Genomic DNA, 21,278 nt, shown 5'->3' with positions numbered 1-21,278 from the left:
GCGGCCGGGGGGGCAGCCCCTCTCCGCTCCTCGCCGGTCCCGGCCCGCCAGGGATGCGCGCCCCTCCGCGCTGGCACCCGGCTGGGCGGCGAGCAGATGCTGCAGGGACATGGGGAAAAGATGGAGGGGGGAGGCGGCGGGGGAGACAGAGCGGTACCTGCGGAGACCAAGGTCTCGCCTGGAAACGAGCGAGGAGAGAGGAGGGAAGGAGGGAGGAGAGGAGGAGAAGGCACCGGCCACCCCCTCTGGCAAGGCAGGACCTGCCGGCGGTCCCCGCTCCAGCCTCACACCCGGCTGCCTCGCCAGAGCCTCCTTGTGAACTTTTGAACTGTCCGAAATGTCACCACATTAGTAGGAGCGGGGGGACAAGCGGGGAGACCTCGGCCCTCGCCGCAGAGCTGCGCGGGGCTGAGGAGCCGGGCGGCTCCGTCCTTCTCGGCTCGGCCTGATTTTAACCCGGTGCTTGGCTGCCTGGCGTGTTGCTGCAAGGAGTTAACTAGGTGGGATCTAGGAGTCAGGGATGGTAGCTGCTCTCCTATCGCACGCACCGCCTGCGCACCGCCTTCTTCCATTTCAGCCTTGATAGATACATCAGAAATGCTGCTTCAACTGTGGTTTCTGCCACTAAAAATCTTGAAATTATTCTTGCTATCTTTGCCGCGGGCTAACTCCCCTATTTCCCAGTCGTCTATCACCAGTGATGCTATCCATGGGTCAGTTGTTCACACTGGGGTGCTGAACATCTAGACTTGTCTAAAAGACAGAAGATGATTTACCTAGAGAAACCAAAAACTGCTCCCACAACCATTCTCTTAAAAGTCTCTGCAACCACTTAAAAAAATTACTCACCATAACAAATGGGTATAAGTCTCAAGCATTTAAAGCCAGAGGCTGTATCTGTAAAATGGCCAAAGACAGTCATACATCGGGTGTTTAATGGGCTATAATCCTGCTTAAATCAGCAGCACCATCAGCAAACACTTTAGAAGTCACTTATTTTAACGCTTCTCCATATCAGTGTGACATAATACAAATGAGTGTAATATTGAGTTCCTTAGGACTCCAATTTCAGCAACATCAATCACACCAATCTCCCCCAGTGTGTCCACACGTCTCCACAAGATGCAGCACAGGGCAGGAAGCTGCCTCTGCTATTTCAGTGTAAGCTGTAGCTCATTGCTCCTCATTGCTGTGAACCAGCATCGCAGTTATCGAGTAACAGGAGCCTCTGGGCCCAGTCCAAGAAACCCTTGCAAGCAGACCTTCAGTCATATGGTCAACTTCATCGACATGGTCCCAATCCTCAAACAACAGAAGTGAAATGTCTGCTTTGGACTACTGATACTCTCTCGCTCAAGGAATTCTTGAAGATCTTTTTTATATTCCCTTTTCTCCCCAAAAGATTTCTTAATCATTAGTCCACGTAAAAGCTGCCTCTTCTTATCTCATAGAAAAGAATCATTTCACAGAATTTCTCTCAACATCCTATGGGAGAACAGGCATGAAAATTTACCTACAAGTGGAACCTGTGTCTATAAAAAATACTGTGGAAAATAGTACTACATGCCTTTCTTTAGCAATCTAAATATTTGGAATGAGATTCTGTTTTTCCTTGAGGGAAGGAATTATCATTAAAAGCTGAAAAAGGCTCATACTCATTGCCTACAAATTGAAATCAATGGGAAGCCTTCCAATAGCTTCAAGAGGGTTTGGAGCAGGCCTTAAATTTAGGCATTCCATCCAACGGGTAGAAACCATTTGAGATCCACTCCAGAAGGTGACTGCGTTGGTGCCTTAACTTCCATAGTTGTAGAGCTGTCTCTGTGAAAGTAGTTATTTCTATTAATTACCTAGTAAATATCTCCAACATCTACTTTCAGTTGGCTGATATTTTCCACCTATTGTGATCCCAGATGCAGTCCTCAGCTGGAGTTTACCCCTTACTTAGAGAGGACTTGAGCTATGCATTCTCACTTCTACTAGGGATATGAACACTCCACATACAGCAGTGACAGATATCTTCAAATCCAGCAAGAAAACCAGTTATTCTTTTTGTGGTCTACAACAATAACAATTGTGTATAGCAACTCCACTTTCTGGAGGCCTTATATAGCACCAGCATTTCCTCTATGGAGTCATGCCCTCCGATATTTTTTCATAATGTACCCCACACATTGTTTGAATACTGTGTGTGACCACTTTGCCCTCAAATTTGGAACTGACATTTGACTAGTTTGACGCATCAGGCCTGAGTTTTATTAAACAAACACACTTAAATGCTGCATATCACTGACAAATCTTCCCACCAACCAGCATGAACAAGATTAAGTAGTAAAAGGGCTACAACACAGAGCTCCAGCCTTGCACACGAATGGGCTTGCTGCTGAGTCAAAGAGATTTATCTGAACAAACTGGGAAAAAATGTTTCTAAGATTAAGTATAAGCAGGTTTGTGTATTTCATACTAACATGAGAAAAATTCACAAAATACAGGACTGTCAAATGATGTCTAAAAATGTATTGACATGAGTTTAAGATGACCACAATACTCACAGACGGTGCTTGCTGGAAGCTGCTCAACTCTTTGAAATGCTAAAAGTAGGCTCAGCCAAGAGGGACGGGCATGCAGCACGCAGAGGAAGTCAAAGTTACATGATAAACGTAGTAATCATATATTCATAGAAATAACAGCTGTAGATGATCTAAACGTAGCTTTGACAGGACAGGAGGTCACTTGCAAGGAAATAATTATTCCAGAAAAATATTTCCCTTGAAAGACCAATTTAAAAATCATATGTAAAAAGTATTCTTACCTTTCTCTAACACTTTCTCTTTCTAGTTGTAGGAGCCATCCCCTCCCTGGAAGGCCACAAACAACATTTGCCTTACACCCAGAGCAAGAGACTTCTGCTAAGCCTTCACCTTTCTGAGCAGTAAATGCTCTTCTCCTTTAACCAGATTTATAATGGGAGGCACCACATATTCCAGCCTTCTTCATCCTTACTTACTTGCCAAGGATTTCTGCATTCCCAAAGGGCCGTTATGGCAAGGGTTCCAGTGAGGGCATTTGCCTTGCTGACTTCAACAGCAACTTCTTTGTATGGGCTCCCATTTAATTTGCCACAGGGGACCTGAACCTTTGATCAAACAATGTATTGCTACAGGCTTTGGGCCTTGCTGTGAACACAGCATCCTCCCCTCTTCCTCATGATGTGAAAGAACGAAACCTCTGCCTCTCTTCAGAATTTAGCCAAACTATACACCCACTTAGAGTCAAGGATAAACCTTTGCTACTGCTAAGTTTTATTACAAGAAAGCTTAGCAGAAATACTACTGGACTTGTATAGTAAGTTAATTTTAAGGGTTATTTTACTTATTCAGCAGAACTTAACAAATTACTTGTCTCTTGACTTCTTTGGAGACATTAAAAGATCTCTGTCAGTTCTGTATGGATAATTATGACATTAAGGCCATGCTGCATCACTGTATTCTGCCATTAAACCATTAGTAATATCCTGCTATGGGAATTTAAACTAAACGAGAAACTAATGGCATACAGCCTGCTTCTCTTTTGTGCAAATAAGAAGATAGACCATGTTCTTTGCAGGCAGTAAGAACACTGGTCTGCTCACAGTGACCACGCTGAAAGCACACCCTCCCCCTAGGAGGGCGAAGACAAGGCCACATGCAGGATACTTGCAGGTAAGTGATACTCAGCCCTCATCTGCCTCTGAAACTGGGAAAGCCTTAAAGTAGTCCTCCTATTTAAAAACATGTGATCACTTTTAATTCACATCATGAAATGAGTTAAGCATATGCAATGCAACCAGAGTATGTGTCCCAGAATCACGGAATTATAGAATGTTAAAGGTTGGAAGGGGCAAGGCCTTATCCAACCTGGCTTTGAACACTGCTAGGGTTGAGGCATCCACAGCCTCCCTGGCCAACCTGTTCGAGTGTCTAACCACCTTCACAGTAAAGAATTTCCTCCTAATATCTAACCTAAATTCTCCTCTTTCAGTTTGCACCCATTACTCCTTGTCCTACCACTACAGTTCCTGATGAAGAGTCCCTTTCTGGCTTCCCTGGAGGCCCCTTTCAGATACTGGAAGGCTGCTGTGAGATCTCCATGCAATCTTCTCTTGTCCAGGCTGAACAGCCTCGACTTTCTCAGCCTGTCTTCATAGGAAAGGTACTCCAGTTCCCTAACCAACTTTGTGGCCTTATCTGGACTTGCTCCAACAGTTCCATGTCCTTCTTATGCTGGGGACATCAGAACTGTATGCAGTACTCCAGACGGGGTCTCACAAGAGCAGAGTAGAGGTAGAGAGCCACCTCCTTCAACCTGCTAGCTATGCTCCTTTTGCTGCAGCCCACAATTCTGTTGGCTTTCTGGGCTGTAAGCGCACACTGCTGGCTCATATTGAGTCCTTCTCTGCAGGGGTGTTCTAAATCAATTCTCTGCCCAACCTGTGCCTGGGGTTGCTGTGACCCAGGTGTAGACTTTGCACTTTGCTTTGTTGAACTCCCTGAGGTTCACATCAGTTCACCTCTCAGGCGTGTCAAGGTCCCTCCGGATGGCATTCCTTCCCCCCGCTTGTCAACTGCACTACGCAGTACTAATGAGTTTTACCTCACTAGTAAGATATTATGTCTACCATGAGTGTGACAAATTATTTATTCAGCAGAAAAGCCATTGTTTCTCACCTCATCAATTACTAGAAAAAATGTTTACATGTGCCCATCTATTTTCTTACAGCTCAGTTGTCAGTTTTAATTAGGTTCTAATTCTTTCCCTCACTAGTAATTCTTATCTATTTTTCCACTTGCAGCAAGTGGGGAGTTATTTTAGAACCCATACAGTATTCACTGTTGTAATTAATATTGTGAATGTGTATTTTTCTTTACTGACTTGCAAATCTCCCAGTGGATTTCCTCCCTGCCTGTGTTGTGTTACTGGACCTAATGGGATTTATTTATCACATGTTCTGCCACTGTTTTTTCATATTTGTTTTCACAAATCTATTATGCTTGAACAGCTTTGAAGCAACAATTATAACTAACTGTCAATGCCATTCTCATCAATGATAAATGTGAATTGCCATATGTCAACTTTATTATGGATTATTTATGCACAGGAAAAACTTATTCTTACTTTGAATTACTGATCTCCTTGAGGGACAGCTAGTAGTGCTTTGGGACAATTACAAAATGCTTCTCTGTAATCATCAAAATGTTCTACAAAATTGCTGGTTTGTAGTTTGTTTTTAATTTTTTGTAGTTGGGGTCTCTTCAAAACAGGAGACTGAAAACAGTAGTATCTGTCTGTCCACATTCACTAGTACCAATCATGCAACTGAGCTTCATGATGTTACTGGATAACTTATGAGATAGAAACCTAACCTCTGTATTGTCTTTGCAGACTGGAAAAAGACAAGGACTATTTTTAAAGAAAAAAACATACATAGAAGACCACACACCTCAGGCCTGACAAGAATGTCTCTAAAGGCAGTTTTCCTTGAGTCACTAAGCAGGTGCTTACTTTTAAACTATATCTTGAGGAGCTGAAGATTTGATTTTTGTATTTGTAAAGTACTATATCCACATCTTAGGTAACTCTGGAATTAGTGACACAGATGTATGACACAACAATCTGTAAATAAAATCAAATACAGACAGAGGACACTGGAAACCACCTAAAATAACATTAGTACTTTTCTTTTAGAGTAATCCACAAATAAGATTTGGAAGAAACAAAACAAACCAGACAAAGACAAGAGAAGAGAAAATAGCCCAGGAAATACTAAAGAAGTATCATGCAGGGATAATGAAAAAACTTGCTAGCAGAAATAAAGAATACGAATGAGGAGATGAAAAAGGAGAACATTAAGTATCATCTATGTTTTAAAACCACCAGACTTACTCTACTTGGCTTCAGTCATAAGAGGAAGTGTAATGAAATCTATGATTTTCAAATATACACCAGAGATTGTTTTATGGCAATCTCTACATGTTCAGCTACATAGGGATATGTCTGGAAAGGATGCTACAAATTTCTTAGAGAAAGATAGCATTTGTTAGTCTTTTTTTTTTTTCCTAATAGTTTGTTCTAAGGCTTGTTCTTTCTGCAGTGATAAAGATGCCACTAACATCATGCAGGCAGGAAGCTGGGTGAACAGAGCCCAGTTTTCATAAGGTACTTGACAGCAAGAAGAAGTATGTATTGCTTCCATTCAGATGCATCGTGCATTGGCATTGCTCAGCACTTCCACCCTTGAAGACACTGTCTTCTATTTTCTTTAAAGTATAGATCTTGACATTCAGGGCTCGGTGGTTTAATCTTTGACTGGCAGCTATGGACTGTGTTGGCAGGAGAACAGGCTACAGGTTCATACTCATCTTTTCAACTTTAAAGTGTCTGCTAATCTTTATATTTTTCCTAGAAATAAGGTCTTCCAGTTGTGTCGTGCCACTGATGTTAAGAATGTAAGGAAATTGAGCCACAGTTTTGTACAGTTTTCTGTTTTATTTTCAGTTGGTGGAAGGAATGTTAAAAGCTGGTCTCCAGCTCCAAGGAAATTATAGGTACAAAATACAGGGCAAGAGTGGCCCATATTTTTCTCTTTGCACAGCAAATATAAACACACCCCAGATGTAATACCCCAAACACCAAGTAGAACCAAAAGCACTTAGGGCTGTGACTGGTGAGAAAGTTATTTTGTATGACCCCTTCACATAAAACAGCTAAAATTAATATTATAAAATTTCCATGACATTTTAGCAGCCTGGACATGAAGGCTGCTCTATTTCTAAAATTCTCAGCAGCTTAATATTTTTATAATAATCTGCCCAAAAAGATTAATTGCCCTATCACATAACTGTGCAAAGTAAAATTATTAAGAAATCATTACATTAGTGTAAAAGGTACCCTTTAATAAATATAATTATTTTTCTAAATTATTTATATTGGCAACAGATATAGCATAAGTAGCCCCCTATAACAATTTATGTAAACTTTCTGTGATTTTTTTTTTTTATTAGAAATGGGAGTATATCAAATTAATGAGCATGATTGCCAGGAAAAAATTAATAGAAAAGCCATAAAGAAACCAATTCCCAAAGTTATTGCTTTCTTAGCTTTTCGTGTTCTCTCTAATAATGACTTTGGATATTAAAGGGATTACTACTCAAAAAATTTACCTAAGGCTTTATACAGCAAGAGTATCTCAATGAAAGAAATAAAACAAAAGCAGTGAGCAAGGAAGCCTCAGGCTGAACATTTGCACTAGATTCTTGGGGACTCATTGGCAATTTCTTTATTTTAGAGGGAAGATCTGATGATTTTTCTTACTCATAAAAATTGCCTAGAATATTTAGGAAAGTCAACTTTGATCACAATGCTGTAACTAGTAAAGTAGATTTGTGGGAAAAATATCCTTTATTCGTAACTTACAAGCTCCTGCATCCTGCTAGCAAATCTGGATATAATCCAGATGTGAAGGATTTTTGATATCCCTGTACATCACAGCAGAACCCCACACAAGGAGTCGTGTGGGAATTTAGAGTAAGATGCTGCATGCATAAGATTGTGCAGCCTAACGCAAAAATATTGCCAAGTTCTGAAGGTAGGACAGGTATGGTCTTCACAGCAGCACACTCCAGTTGGTAACTCTGACCTCTCAACATGGCAAACCGGCTCAAATATGGCACTTCCAGGGCATATATGTGTTGCCTCCAGTTCTGGAGTTACTTCTTTGTCAGTTACTTTGGGTTTTTATATATCATTGTGCAGGGGACAGATATGGTATTTTACCTGGACAGAGGTGCCTATATGCAAAATATTGACCCCAAAAAGGCTATTTATTTTCATTTCTATGTGGCTTAGTTTTCACCACTGGTGTTCTTTAACAAGCTTTCTGCTTCTGGACAGAAACATTCTTCCCATCACGCTGCTCAACACTAATGACATTCTTATGCCCAATTAATCCAGGAAACAAGACTTCCTTACCTTTCTCCTAAGGGGATTTTATTTGGCTTTTCTGGAAGGATAGCAGAACAAACTTTATGCAAAAGGTAGAGATGGTTACCACTTTCTTTTAAAACCTAAATAGAAGAAAAGCCTCCACCAGATTTTACATAATGGTGCAATGATTGGAAGACTCTCTCAGGATAAGGGAAAAAGGACTTTAATTATTTCTTCTGCATAAAGGCATTTAAATCCACATCTTTAACCTTCCTGGGGAGAGCCTTTCACTGGGACTGCCCCAGTTCAAGCAAACCACACTTTGAGATCACTGATCCTAACACATTACTGGACTAACACATTACAGGACTGCACTGTCCTGTAATTTTATCTGATTGTTAGGAAATATTACTGAGCTGTATTCGTTGTTCTCACATATATATTTGTGCAAAATAGATTTTACACTTGAGTGTTATAAATAGTAATATACTCACATGGGTGCTTAGCAAGCTTAACCTCCCTTGCCATCAGCAGAAAGAATTTTACTGAAAACAGGTAAATTACCTGTTTACCCCCAGAGCAAGTACTGAGCTTGTCATTATGTTTTGCCTTCCTATTGCATAAAGGGTTTCTTCAGTCAGTTAGCTGCTGCCTTCCAGCTGAGCTACAGTGTCACAGAAGGGCATTCCAAAGGAATCTTTATAGAACAGAGACTAACCTCTGTCAGACAGAGAACTGGATCCCAGCACCAGGGGGCTGTGGCAATTATTTTGGAAATTATTTTGGCTTTAAGTGCCTACTAGCTACATTGGAAAGTCAAATCACCTTGAAGACTAACTACAATAAGATGTGGCTGCAATGCGTCTTATTATTTCATTTCTCATGCCTCTCTCCAGAAATAGTCACTGCTTTTTTTAATATTAAAATTTTAGCATAATAAATTAATTTTGGTTTTGATTGAAAGTTAGACAGAGCAAAGACAGGATGCCTGACAAACCTTAAGCAGCCATGTCCTCAATATGCAGCAAATCCTTCAGTGTATATCAGTCTATTTGTACAGTCCCAAGGACCCTAAGTATCTCCTCTAGCTTGTAGGATTCAGTCTGCTAACTGGAAAAAAACCAGACCAGGTAGGAGATTAATCCTACACTATTAATTGGAACTTTCTCAGCAGGCATCAAGAAATAAGGAGATGGCCTAAAACCTAAGGGACCTCCCTACATTTATGACACTCCCATGACCCAGCAGGCATTAAAGAACTCTAATGTAATTCCAGTTCTTCCTGTAGAATTCAGAATTCGTGAGGTGGGGGAAGGACAGACGGAGAAGGAGAGAAAATGTTCCTAGCTTAGTGATTATGTATATTCTTGGCAGAGGAAGACATGAGTTTGTGCTTCAAGGACTGTTTATGTATTTTAACCAATGACAGTTTCAATGAAAAATCCCAAGTACAGAAACAAATTATATCTGATCATTTCAACAGATATTTATCACTGATAGTCATCATCAGTCTTAGTCAGCAAACATTACACTGACATCATCTCCCTTCAAATTCTTTACCAAGTTTACTTGTTTGGCATGCAAGAAGACAAACCATCAAGGATGCTGCAACACGCAGAAAATTCCTGCTAACTCAGTTCAAACAGAGTAATTAACAGAATTAATCAATTTCAACTGAATGAGATCAAAGAAATCTCCTATCAGTTGACTGTTTAGAATAACTCAAGGAAGATTAATTTCTATCCCAGTGTTCTCTTGATCCCAATAGGTTGTTGATGACAGGAGAGTAGAAAGTAAGCTTTTTATCATCAGTCACTTTCATTAATACTTGACTACCTGCTGTGTACAAGGATCCACACATTCCCCTATTTTTAGACAAGAAAGCAACCTGTCAGTAACTGCTGAATTGCTAGCCATTCAAAATGCCCACTTAGGGAAGAACTTAAGCGTAGTAGCTGCTGTGTAGAATATTTAACAGCAAGCTATATATGGAAAAACACAATTTATATTTCAAGTGTCACACCCAGCCATGTTTCTCTTAAAGTAAATAATATTAAAGCTGTATGTAACAACTACTGATGAACTAACAGAAATGCATCCTTCAATACACTACTTGCACATACAAGGCATCTGTATTTTCTACATATACTGCATTTACACTCTAGCTATAGGCTATAATTATTACCGTAATATAAAAAAATATATATCAGTATTAAAAAATATTAGTATATCATAGGGAGCTTATAATAATGAGTAAATATCAATAGTTTAATGAACTTGTTTATACAGTCCTGTAATGCAAAAAAAAAAAAAAAAAAAAAAGATAGAGCTATCACCTAGCTGAACAGACTACTGACATGGAAATGTGTGACTTCCTGACCCACAGCATGGGACTCCCTGTGTCACCATAAGTGTTCCTCAGGCTGCTTACTACAGACATACTGACATACCAGATGCTGCAGTAGCAAAGTCTGTAACTTTACGTTCCTTAGACCCATATTTACTTGATGCTACAGAATGTATAATGTCAAGCTGGAGACTGGAGGTTCACCAGCTTGTGAAAGGAATTACATGGTCCAGCTGCTTCCAATAAGGGAGGACAAGGGTGTCCTTCTTCCAGTCCAGATTCACATCTCATCAGGTACTGTGTACTGATGCAATGCATTTTATTTACATTGCTAAATAAAGTTAACCAAGCTTTGGTCATTATCTCTTGTGAGATAAAAAAGACCAAGCACAGTAGATGCAGATCAAAGTTAGAGTCTGAGTTCCCTGTATGGGGCAAGTCATGAGAGGAACAAGAGGAACTCATAGTGGTCTCCTGGAACTGCTATCAGCTAGGCACTGAGCAACACTAAGAAAAGAAAGTGTACTAAACCCTGACAAGTTCTAGGATTTAAATCCCTCAAGGGAGGAACTGTCCGCACTTCAGATTCCAGATGTTGTTTTGGTGGACTTCTTAAAGTACTTGACAAGGACAGAGTAAAAGTGGGAAGAAAAGGAGGAAAGGGAGAGAATAAAGGCACCACTTGGTGCAAGTCAGTAGCTGAGATGTCCACTCAGTAAACAGCTGAGGATATCTAGGCTACATCTTTTACATCCTTGTGAATGCTTTAACCAACAAGCCATTGGGTGGAGCATTCTTAAGCCCCAAATATTTAGCTAGCTGCTTATGATTTCAGCAGTAGAGCATTTTCTATTGGCACCCGTGTCCTAACAGGCCAAAATGGAATACACTTATGTATGCTTTATTCAGGCAAATTCTCATCGACTTCAAAGGAAGCCTAAAAAGTTACAGCATTCAGTTCTCACATTATCTGTGGCTGTGTCTATATTCATGTTCCCATGCAGGCCTTGGCACGCCCCAGGGTCCTGCTCCACAGAGCGTTCAGACCAACGCCCAGCTACAACAAGCCATGGCTCATGCTCAGGCTCTGGGCTTAAGTTTTCCTTGGCATGGGACCTGAGTCTGAGAGGTGCAAGGACAAGGGATTGACGCACACCTGCGTCCAGCCGCAGTACAGCAGTGACAGCCTGCATCTGCTTCTGAGCCCAGGGAAATGGGAAGGACTCCCACATACCATGGCACAGAAGTAGCCTACCCACTTAAGAAGTTTCCATGGGTGTTCAGCAGAGCACAGCTCTCAGAAAATATTAACTGCAGGAAAGCACGAAAGGCAAACACTAGAAAAAATGTACTTGGAAAAAAGTGTACACAACTTGGGTTTGGATAAAGTGGAACTATGATGGAAACCACTTACCCATTATGTTCAAAATCAGTGTATGAAACAAGACAAAACACAGTCACATGTTAATTTAGAATGTAGGGCATGTCAATTATTCAAACTGACTTATTCCTTTAGTCCTTACCATAAATTTTCTGTCTAGTACAGACTACCAAGTTCAGCTAGGTAAGATGTGTGTACTGGCCTCATTGCAATAGCATATATATGTTATACATTGTGAAGTGTTAGCTATTTCATTAATTCTTTGAGGTGAAAAAGTGCTATTATGTCCATTTTTATCAAAGGAATCTAGAAAAACAGTGACTTGAGAACATTATATAAGGAGTTCCCTGTGGACAATAAATTTTTAACAGGCTGTGGTTTAGCTCTTTGTGTTGTAAATGTGTGCTGAGAGAACTGGGCCATTTTTTCCCTTTGTAATGGACATTTGTTTCTAAAATCCCCCAAACATATAATGGATGTCATGATCATGGACAGAAAGTTTCTTTCATCATGCACGTGTTTAAATACTTGTGATTTTTGTTCTATGTTTTCCTCAGTGTTCTCTTACAACTGTAATGACTATTTTAATTTCCTTTCTTTTTTTTTTTGTGAAATTTCCCTCCTAATTTTTCCTTTGCTGTCTGTATCCTAATTTCGTTTGAAGTTTTTTAATCTGTTTTTCTTTCTATCTCCAAGTGCTTCTGGCCTTCTAGCTTATACAGTCTCTCTGCGAGAAGAAGTACCCCACGCATTTCCTGCTTCTCTCTCCCTCAATAATAAGTAAAACTCTATTTTTTCAAGAGACTGCTTTGCAATTACATTTCATTTGTATACAGCTATTATGGAACTGACTCTGTCACTGCACAACCTGGGCTTCTTTGTGTTCAAATTGACTTAAGGTTTGGTATCAATAATTTATAAGCAACAATACCATTCATGTTCAAGGATGTATTTCAGTCATCTGAAATTGCTCTATCTGAGCAATTTCCACAGAAAAACCACTGTGCAGAATACTTATACTTTATTTCCTTTTAGCTCCAGCTTTCCACAGGTAACTTTGTTTCTTGATAAAATAGTAGTGCTCTATCAAAGGCCAGACATTTCACTTTCACATTACTTCTTGTAAATTCATTCCATGTGAGAATTGAATTGTTGAAGGTTTTTTTGTCTTTTTTTTTTTTTCTGCTGAGACTTGTTTTTCAGTCCAGTCTACTGCACCATCACATCTTTTCTTTCTAAAACCTGACCCACTAACACAGCTGCTTCTAAATGTAAGTCAGAATCTCCTATGATGTTTCTCTCTCAGTTTTGGTCTCTCTACTGCAGTCTGATGTCAAAATTAGGATCCCATAAACAGCAAAAATCACGTTCCTTTCTTACAATGTTAAATAAATTTCTCTTTTGGGTATTTCACTTGCAATTAATCCTCTTATAATTTCATTCTTACAAGGAGTGTGACTCTCTTTTTTTTTTAAGTATGAACTGGTAATTAGACTGCTTGTCTTTAATTGTGGGTTATTAAATAACATCCACTGCTTCTGGCCTGAGGTTAATAAAAAAAAAAGAGTAGTTAGCTTTTGCCTCCTTGCTCTTTAGAATCTTTTCTTTCTGAAGGGACAAAATACTCCTTCAACCCCTCCGCCTGATGCATTTTGTGAGAATCCCAGACACAACAGCTGTAGTCCTTAGCTGTTTGCTATTCCAGGTCCTTCATCCTTCATGTTTCCTTTTACATGAATTCTGAAACTGAATGCATGTTTCTTTTCCTGTTTCTTTTTCAGTTACCATAGAGTGCTCTTAGTGGTAATTAATGCAAGAGCCTGGGTTGGATCTTGTAACCATGATGAATCTTTCAAATGGTTAACAGATAAACTAACAAATATATATTGGGGGTATGTAACCGCAAAACCTGTGAGAGAGGGAAGTTGATTCTTCTCCTCTTCCTCTTATTGTTGATCTGTTCTGCTTCAAAGCAATATATCGCATGGGAAATGTTACACTTCTGTCTAAGACTATTCAGGATCCACTTATGCTTAAACCCTTGCTTCAACACGAGTCTAAGATAAGCTTTGTGGCTTTGTGGCCACAGGTGACAAGAAAGAAATTCTTATAACCACTAAGTCTCCGATAAGTGAATGGGGAAAGTCAGCATGTTATGAACAGAACCCAAAGTGGCCAGAGCAGAAAGCAGAACCCAAAGTGGCCAGCGCAGAAAGCCACCAAACATCACACATTTGCAGTACTGATCCTTTCAGATGCACCAACAAGTAGCACTACCCATGTGGGCCACTGCGTGCTGGTTCTCGATCCTGTGTTTCCACTGCGTGAATACAATAAGCTCCACCCCTCTACTGTGTTTAAACCAGATTTATTAGAAGTCCTGTGGAATCCATCATTTTGTTTATACTGATTATTTTCCTAGTATCAACAATACATAGGAGGTGGGGTTTGGTCAGCAAGTGCTATCAGAGTGATGCATGCCAGCTCACGAGCCCTGGTAAACTGTCAGTGGGAAAAGTACACTCAGTTCTAGTCACCGGCGATCCACAAAAATTAATCCAAAGAGGAACAGTAAAGACTTCTAGATGAATTATGTCTGAGGAAATTGGAAGAGCTCAGCTCACTTAGTCTGGCAAAATGAAGGCTGAGAAGACATCTGATTGCTGCGTGTAGATCAATCAAAGAGTCTTTTTTGAGCTAAGGAACCATGTTGGCAAAAAAACCAGAACTGTTCCGCGAATAAATTTTGGCTGGAAGTCACAAAAAACACAAGAGCCAACTTCTGCAGCAATCTCCCAATAAGGAGGATGAGAACAAAAACTTAACATTGTAAAATAGAGGGTGGTCAGTTTATATAAGAGATTTATCTGACATGGTGCCTGCAAAAACAGGAGTTTGGTCTCAGAGTCTCAGCGGAAAGATGGTCAACTTTCCTGAACCCATAAACCACATTCTCTAGTCTTTACATAGTGCCACATAGGCTTCAGAGAGTAGGAGAGTAGATAGCTCAGCAAGTCCCAGATCTTTTACTGTTCCCTTGTGGATTTGGGCTGGATGGCCTCTGCATCCCAGACAAAGTCATGCCCATTGGCTCACAGTCCCCAGCAGCCTCCAAAGCAATGCAGCCCACTGCCACACGAGCACTGTAACCCCACCAAGGGAGTTCATTTGGTGTGCAGCTCAAAAAAAAAAAACCACCTAAGGCCTTCATCCCAAACCCTGTCAGCCACACATGGAGATGTAACATTCCTCCAACCCACAGTTCTCAGGTACTAGACTGTCTCTTCTCCAGACCTAGGAGAAGAAAAACTATGTGGAAAAATGTCTTTTGTAATAAGATTTTCGTTTAGGTACTTGTTCTCTGATCTCCTGTAATTTTAGCAACAGTAACATTAAGAACCACAGTGAAGATCAAACATTTTTATGCTGAATTATCATCATTGGGGTGAAACAGAAGATTTGAGACTTAAGATGCAATAATGTTGCCCTGGACTGCATGTTCTACCAAAGCCAAAACACTCACAGTAAGTGTCAAAGCCAAGGATATGTGCCATTTATTAATAGAAGATGAAGCTATTGCTGAGTTAAGAACTAGCCCCAAGTTACTAGTATAATTAAAAACTGTGATTAAATATTAAAATGAATGAAAAAAAATTAAATTGTGAGCTGTCGAAGTGCCAGGTAAATAATTTAAAGACAGATTTAAAAAGAAGTGGGAACACCCTTTTTCTGATTTTTCTACTTCTTCATATTATTGACCCTCTTATACCCTTTCTAATCTAATCCTCTCTTCTCTGATATTTGCGTATGTTAGCAAGGTTACTTTCCCCTATAATATAATACTGTTTATAGAATGTGTTTGGAAATTGCAGAAGAGGCTGTGTTTGTTCCCATGTGAAATAGAAAAAAAATGTCATAGTGAATAGGAGGACAACCCTTCCTGGGGCAGTCACAGGGAACAAAAATATATGTTTGTGGATAGAGCCAGGAAAATGCAACAGAAGAGCAGGCATGGGCTGACTGGGAGTTGTTGGGTTACCTAAATGTTTTCTTTCCAGGATTTTTCTGTCTCCATTTTCTCTGCTGTTATGAGTTTTTCTTCTTACTTTGGATAAATAATACCCTTTCCTAGTTTCATCAAAGGGCATCAGGGGTTGATATGACCTATATGCTGAGGAGGAGGCAATAAAAAAGAAGGCAACTGCTGAAGCTAAACTAGGAGGGAAGAGTGTGCACTGACTGCACAGGTAGTCAGGTAGTCAGAAGATGGATTTCCCACACATGTGAATGCCCTCTTCCACATATTGTGAGAATAAAATTTTTTAAATAATATTTTGTTTTTGTTGTTAAGAATTAAGAGATCCTCACACATCCCACAAAAGCAATGACACTGCAGGTTAGGACCCGCACCTGGAATATCGAGTAGTCAAGAGACACTATTAATCTGCTTGATCCAGCACCTTAACTAGCCTGGTAGTATCAAGTCGTTGCACTATTATGTTCACATGGAGCTGAAATTCATGTTCCCATGGGAAGTTTCAGTTGGACTGGTGCTTTCCTGTGAGCAAATTTTTCTTCTTGAAGAACTAGCTTCTGCCATCAAAGACATTTTAATACACCTCAAAAAAATTTCTCACCATCTCCAACTCATGGTAGCAAAGAACAGAAATATAGCTTTGTCCCCTCTATGGTAGATGTGCATTCCTGCTGTCTTGTTCTGTCTGCCATCAACCAGGATGAGAGCATCAATCTTTCATGAGTGTCATACATCCCTACATGCTATCTGTGCAGTGATGCAAATAGACACCCATAGCTAAAGTACAGGGTATGAATTACATCCATGCAGAAAGACTGTACGTGGGTAAGGCGCTCTGCAATGTTGAATAAACTCAGTAAAAGCAAAGTTCTCACCCCATCATTTTTTCCCACAGATTATGGGAAACAGAGCTGTGATGCACATTTTAATGTTAGCTTAAAATTAAAAGTGCACAGTGCCCAATAGAGCAGTGAATATATTTCTGAGAATCCAAAAGAGATGTTGCCAGACAAATACCTACCTAGCTGGAGTATTTTGGAAGGACATCTGGGAGTTGAGTAGAGAAGACAGTAGACTTTCCCCCATTTTTAACTCTGAGGACTGCCAACCTGTGCAAGGAACGACCCTCTGCTTAAGAGCTGATTATTTTTCACCTAGGGATCTGTCACAAAGACTGCTTTACAGCACACTCTCAAGTCAGACAGTTGGAAGCATCCACAGTTCTGCTACAACTGTCCCTTTACAGTCCTGTCTTTCTAGTCCTTTAAATATACTTGAGGGTTTTGTGAAGAAGCTGTTCTCAACTCACAGCTAAAAACAGGATTTCTGGTAGGGTTTCTATGGTTTACTCGGAATTCCAAATACTTTAGCAAAGCCTGTTGATAAGCATGTTTCCTGGATATAGAAGTATTTTTCTCTCCTGTCATTATATCTCTGCTGAAAGACATTTTATATCCACCATTTTTAAATTTGATCTTTTAAGCCACCCTACTCCATGGCTTTGCACTTGTGAAGATGTTGCACAGGTGCAGTCTTCTGTGGAAACAACAGCACCTGTAACTTACAGAAAATTGTACAAAACTTCATTCCTCATCTGCATGCCACCTTTTTTCCACACAATAGCAGTCCAGGTGAGCTTTTCATGGTGATGTCCACTTCTGCTGGATACTTATCTCAGATAACCAGAAACCTGAAATAGGTTCTTGAATATAAGTATCCCAGCCTCCTTACAGGCTGGAATGAAGCATAAAAATGACAAGAAATGTGCATTTTGCAAGATCAGTAACATATGGTTTCTTGTCTCCAAGGATTTTACTTCTTATCTACATGAAGGATAGGCTTTTGAGATGCAGTTTTTATATATATTGTGTATTTTTTTAAGAACATTAGAATTATACCATCGCTACCAATTCCTTGTTCATTAAATTATTCTTCTATTACTCTTGGTAAAAAGGTACAAGTTATAGATCAGCTTCTTTTGGATTTTTTAATATTAGGTTGTATTTGTATAGCAAGAAAACCAAGCAGCAGTTCTAGTAGCTAAATAAGAGATTCCCAGAACAATTGCAGTACAGGCAAATGGCAGCACAGTTCATTTGCAGTGCCCAGGCAACGACAAAGATAAACTGTCTGATTAAATATCTACAGTGAAACACTGGTTTTGCTGAGTTTCAGTATTGATTTCAATTGAGGTTTGCATTTAACTTTACTTTTGTATCATACACTTTAGTTTAGCGTTTATTGCAGTGGCTAAGAGCTGGTCATTTCTCAGTAACTCACAGAACCATCATAAAGCCATAGCTGTCTGGTTAAGTAGCAATTGTCACAGTCTCAAAAACGACTCAACTCCAAGCAGCACATACAAAGAACAAGGGAAACAATAGCATGCAGCATCTCCTGAGTGTCTTGTCTTACTGTTTGCCGACAGCTCTTAATCTGAAATACAGACTACAATGGGGCTGAGCTACGTCAGCAGAGCTCTTCAGCGAGGCCCTTCTCTGCCATTTTCTTGCAACAGTTCTGTCTATAGGAAATTACATTCCAGAGGTCATCAAACCCAAGCAGCAATGACTCATACATTAATAGGACTTTACTTTCACTCTCCTACAGTTTATTCTTTTCAAGGGTTTTCCAAATTAAAGCAAAAATATGATGATACCTATCATTTTTCATCGTGTTATTGCTGTATATACATCTTTCCATTTCAATCCCAGACCAGATTATTTATGCAACTGTGGTTTTTATACTCTTCTTGACCAATGGTCTTCAAAATTCCTTGCAATATTTACAATAACATCTGAAAGTAGTCATTTAGTCGTTGTCTTATCTGAAGTACCACATCATTCTACAAAAGGTCTCAAGAAAAGTTTAGAAACCCTTTCCTAGATGAGTTAGGAGTACATATCATTTAAGTATTTCATAGAATCATAGAATGGCCTGGGTTGGAAGGGATCTTAAAGATCCAACTGTCCTGCCACGGGCAGGGACACTTCCACTAGACCAGGTTGCTCAGAGTTCTATTCAGCCTGGCCTCAAACACTTCCAGGAATAAGGCATCTACCATTTCTCTGGGCAACCTGCTTCAGTGTCTCACCATCCTCACAGTAAAGAATTTCTTCCTAATATCTAATCTAAACCTGCTCTTTCAGTTTGAAGCCCTTCCCCCTTGTCCTGTCACTACATGCCCTTGTAAAAAGCCTCTCTCCATCTTCCTCGTAGTTTCCCTTCAGGTACTGGAAGGCCACAATTAGGTGATTCCAAAACCTTCTCTTTTCCAGACTGAAAAATCCCGACTCTTTTAGCCTTTCCTCATAGGAGAGGTGCTCCATCCCCCTAATCAATTTGGTGGCCTCCTCTGGACTCTCTCCAATAGGCCAATGTCTTTCTTGTGTTGAGGGCCCCAGAGCTGGATGCAGTACTCCAAATGGAGTCTCACAAGACTGGACTAGAGGGGCAGAATCACCTCCCTCCATCTGCAAATTTGACTTGGCTCAGCCAGCAACGCACACACTACAGATGGACCCTGTTGATCTTCTTGCCTTTCTACTGGAGAGCTGGCCAGAGGCAGTTTGGGCAGCACTGGTATTGTAATAGCCAGATACAATCTCATTCAAATGTGTAACCATGTGTTCAAGGTTCTGTCTTGTCCGGGTGACAGGAACACTGGGGCTGAAGGTAGATCTCTTCCAGCTGCCATGACCTCATTGACTTACACAATGAAAGCACTCCAAAAAGGGGGTGAAGATTCAACTTTCAGAGCTACTGAGGCTGCGCAGCCTCAAGCCATGTGTTTATAGATGGAGATATGATCTGAGCTCCTGTCTTCTGTGAGACAAAGATCACAACTTCTGTTACAGTCTCTGCGTCCCTCCTGCCACTTCCAGTCTGGTAGTAACATCTCTGAAGCCATCCTTGTCAACCAAGGCATGGGGGCAGAACAAGACTTTGAAAGGATCCTGCAGCAGACTCTTCTTTAGAGTCCTTTTAGAGTTAAAGTTACAAGTCTGAGAAAACTGAGGATGGTGCCAGCACTTGCTTTACCATCCTACTCACTTTCCTGTACGTACATTAAGTGCTCACAATACGCTGAGCTGTTTTGTGAGCAAATACAAAGCAAATGGTAGATGGGAAAATTGAAAGATCTATTTGGGGGACTATTAGCAAGATAAAATCATTATGTAGGTGTGTCCCCCAGGGCGGATTTTTTGTTTTGTACACATGTTTTTGTCAAGAATGGGAAAAAGTGGAAGAGGTATTACATACAGCAGAGAAAATCCAAACAAATGCCCTTATCTCAACCAAACCCAGCACACATCTAAAGGCAAGTCAATGCAAATTTTGTATTATTCATGACTGCTACAGTCCAAGGCAGCCTTAATGACAACATTCTTTATTTTATAAATTACGCTACAACCCACACATTGTTTATCTCTCTGGTTACATAATGTGGTTTCTATGTAAATTTAAATTATGTGTTTCACCAGTTTGCAAGAGATTTGACCTTTCACCTGCCTTTCTCTATTACCTACCAACATATTTTTTAGACAGTGATAAATTTCTGGTTTGGAACATGATGGAAATGAAAACAGAACAACAAAACAGCAAGCATTTCTCAGTGACAAAAAAGATAATAAAACTGGAGATTCTGTGATTACTGTGCTATTCAATGAGTTTTCAAATGAACAGTTCAGCAAGTAACACTCCATTACTCAAATGGTTGTTAAGAAACTTTTTTTTCTGGTATTAATAGACACTTATAATATGATACAGCATATATTACTCCAAATCTGCGAGGGAGAGAATAAGCCAAAGTAATTTTTCTCTTAAATAATCTATATATAATATTTTTATTACAAACGTATGAAATGAAAATATTTTTTTCAGCTTTGGTGCAAGGCTTGCTCCATGTTAAATACAGAAATAAGCAACCTATTTTGGCTTTGAACATAGGACTGGCAGAGTATCTTCTATTTGTCAATCAATTCTGAACTATCTGCTATGTTGGTATAGAATCCCACTGATTTTGTATATGGAGACTTATATACTTCTCAGGTAACAGGAAAAAGTGAGGCTTTGAGCTCCCTTAAGTTGCTTTCCATCTGATCTGTCTGTGTCTAATACATTGTTCCGGTACAACAACCACCAAAACTACTAATTCATTTTGCAGAAAAAATATTAATTCTTTTCTGGGCTTCTCTTCTCACCATATATCATCATTAGAAACATCATATTATAATCTAAATTCTGATCCCATAGTAAATAAAATAGTTTCCTATTTTTGACATTGAGCTCTTAAATAATCGACTGTTTTAACTTGTGAGGAGTCCAAGACTAAGACAAAAACTTAATCAAGATGCAAAGAGATGTTAGGGTATATTTGGGGCTTTAAAATTGTTTTTATGTGCAGATTGGAAATTAAAAAGAAGTAGTGGGGGGTTTTGTTGCATGGAACCAGCAACAGGCATTCTTCATCTAACAGAGGTCAGGTTAATGTTTAAACAAGTGATATGGGATCTACTGATGTCACAGAAAATCCCCTGAATATGGACACT

At 39.8% G+C, this 21,278-nt stretch overlaps 1 protein-coding gene across 6 annotated transcripts in view; it reads right to left on the bottom strand.

The window, feature by feature from the left end:
* KCNK2 (potassium two pore domain channel subfamily K member 2) overlaps nt 1–21,278 on the bottom strand; it is a 107,683-nt gene that overhangs the window by 78,904 nt on the left and 7,501 nt on the right. Inside the window, exons 1-2 of one of the 6 annotated variants that reach the window (XM_051783937.1) lie at nt 8,457–8,571; nt 8,008–8,102 (exon numbers count right to left, since the gene is read on the bottom strand). The exons of 1 other annotated variant lie outside the window; for it this stretch is intronic. Coding sequence is in view for 1 of the 5 variants with exons in the window: in XM_051783932.1 (XP_051639892.1) it covers nt 8,457–8,490 (34 nt within the window). In the remaining 4 variants the exon portion in view is untranslated. Of the gene's footprint in view, nt 1–157; nt 504–8,007; nt 8,103–8,456; nt 8,582–21,278 lie in introns of those variants that run through there. 4 more of the 6 variants (XM_051783936.1, XM_051783932.1, XM_051783938.1 and 1 more) reach the window with 4 other exon arrangements.

Source organism: Manacus candei, unplaced genomic scaffold (assembly GCF_025592945.1).
Source record: "Manacus candei isolate 608988 ecotype Guabito, Panama unplaced genomic scaffold, ASM2559294v1 h1tg000017l, whole genome shotgun sequence".
NCBI lineage: Eukaryota > Metazoa > Chordata > Aves > Passeriformes > Pipridae > Manacus > Manacus candei.
This window is presented reverse-complemented; position numbering and strand designations above follow the sequence as displayed.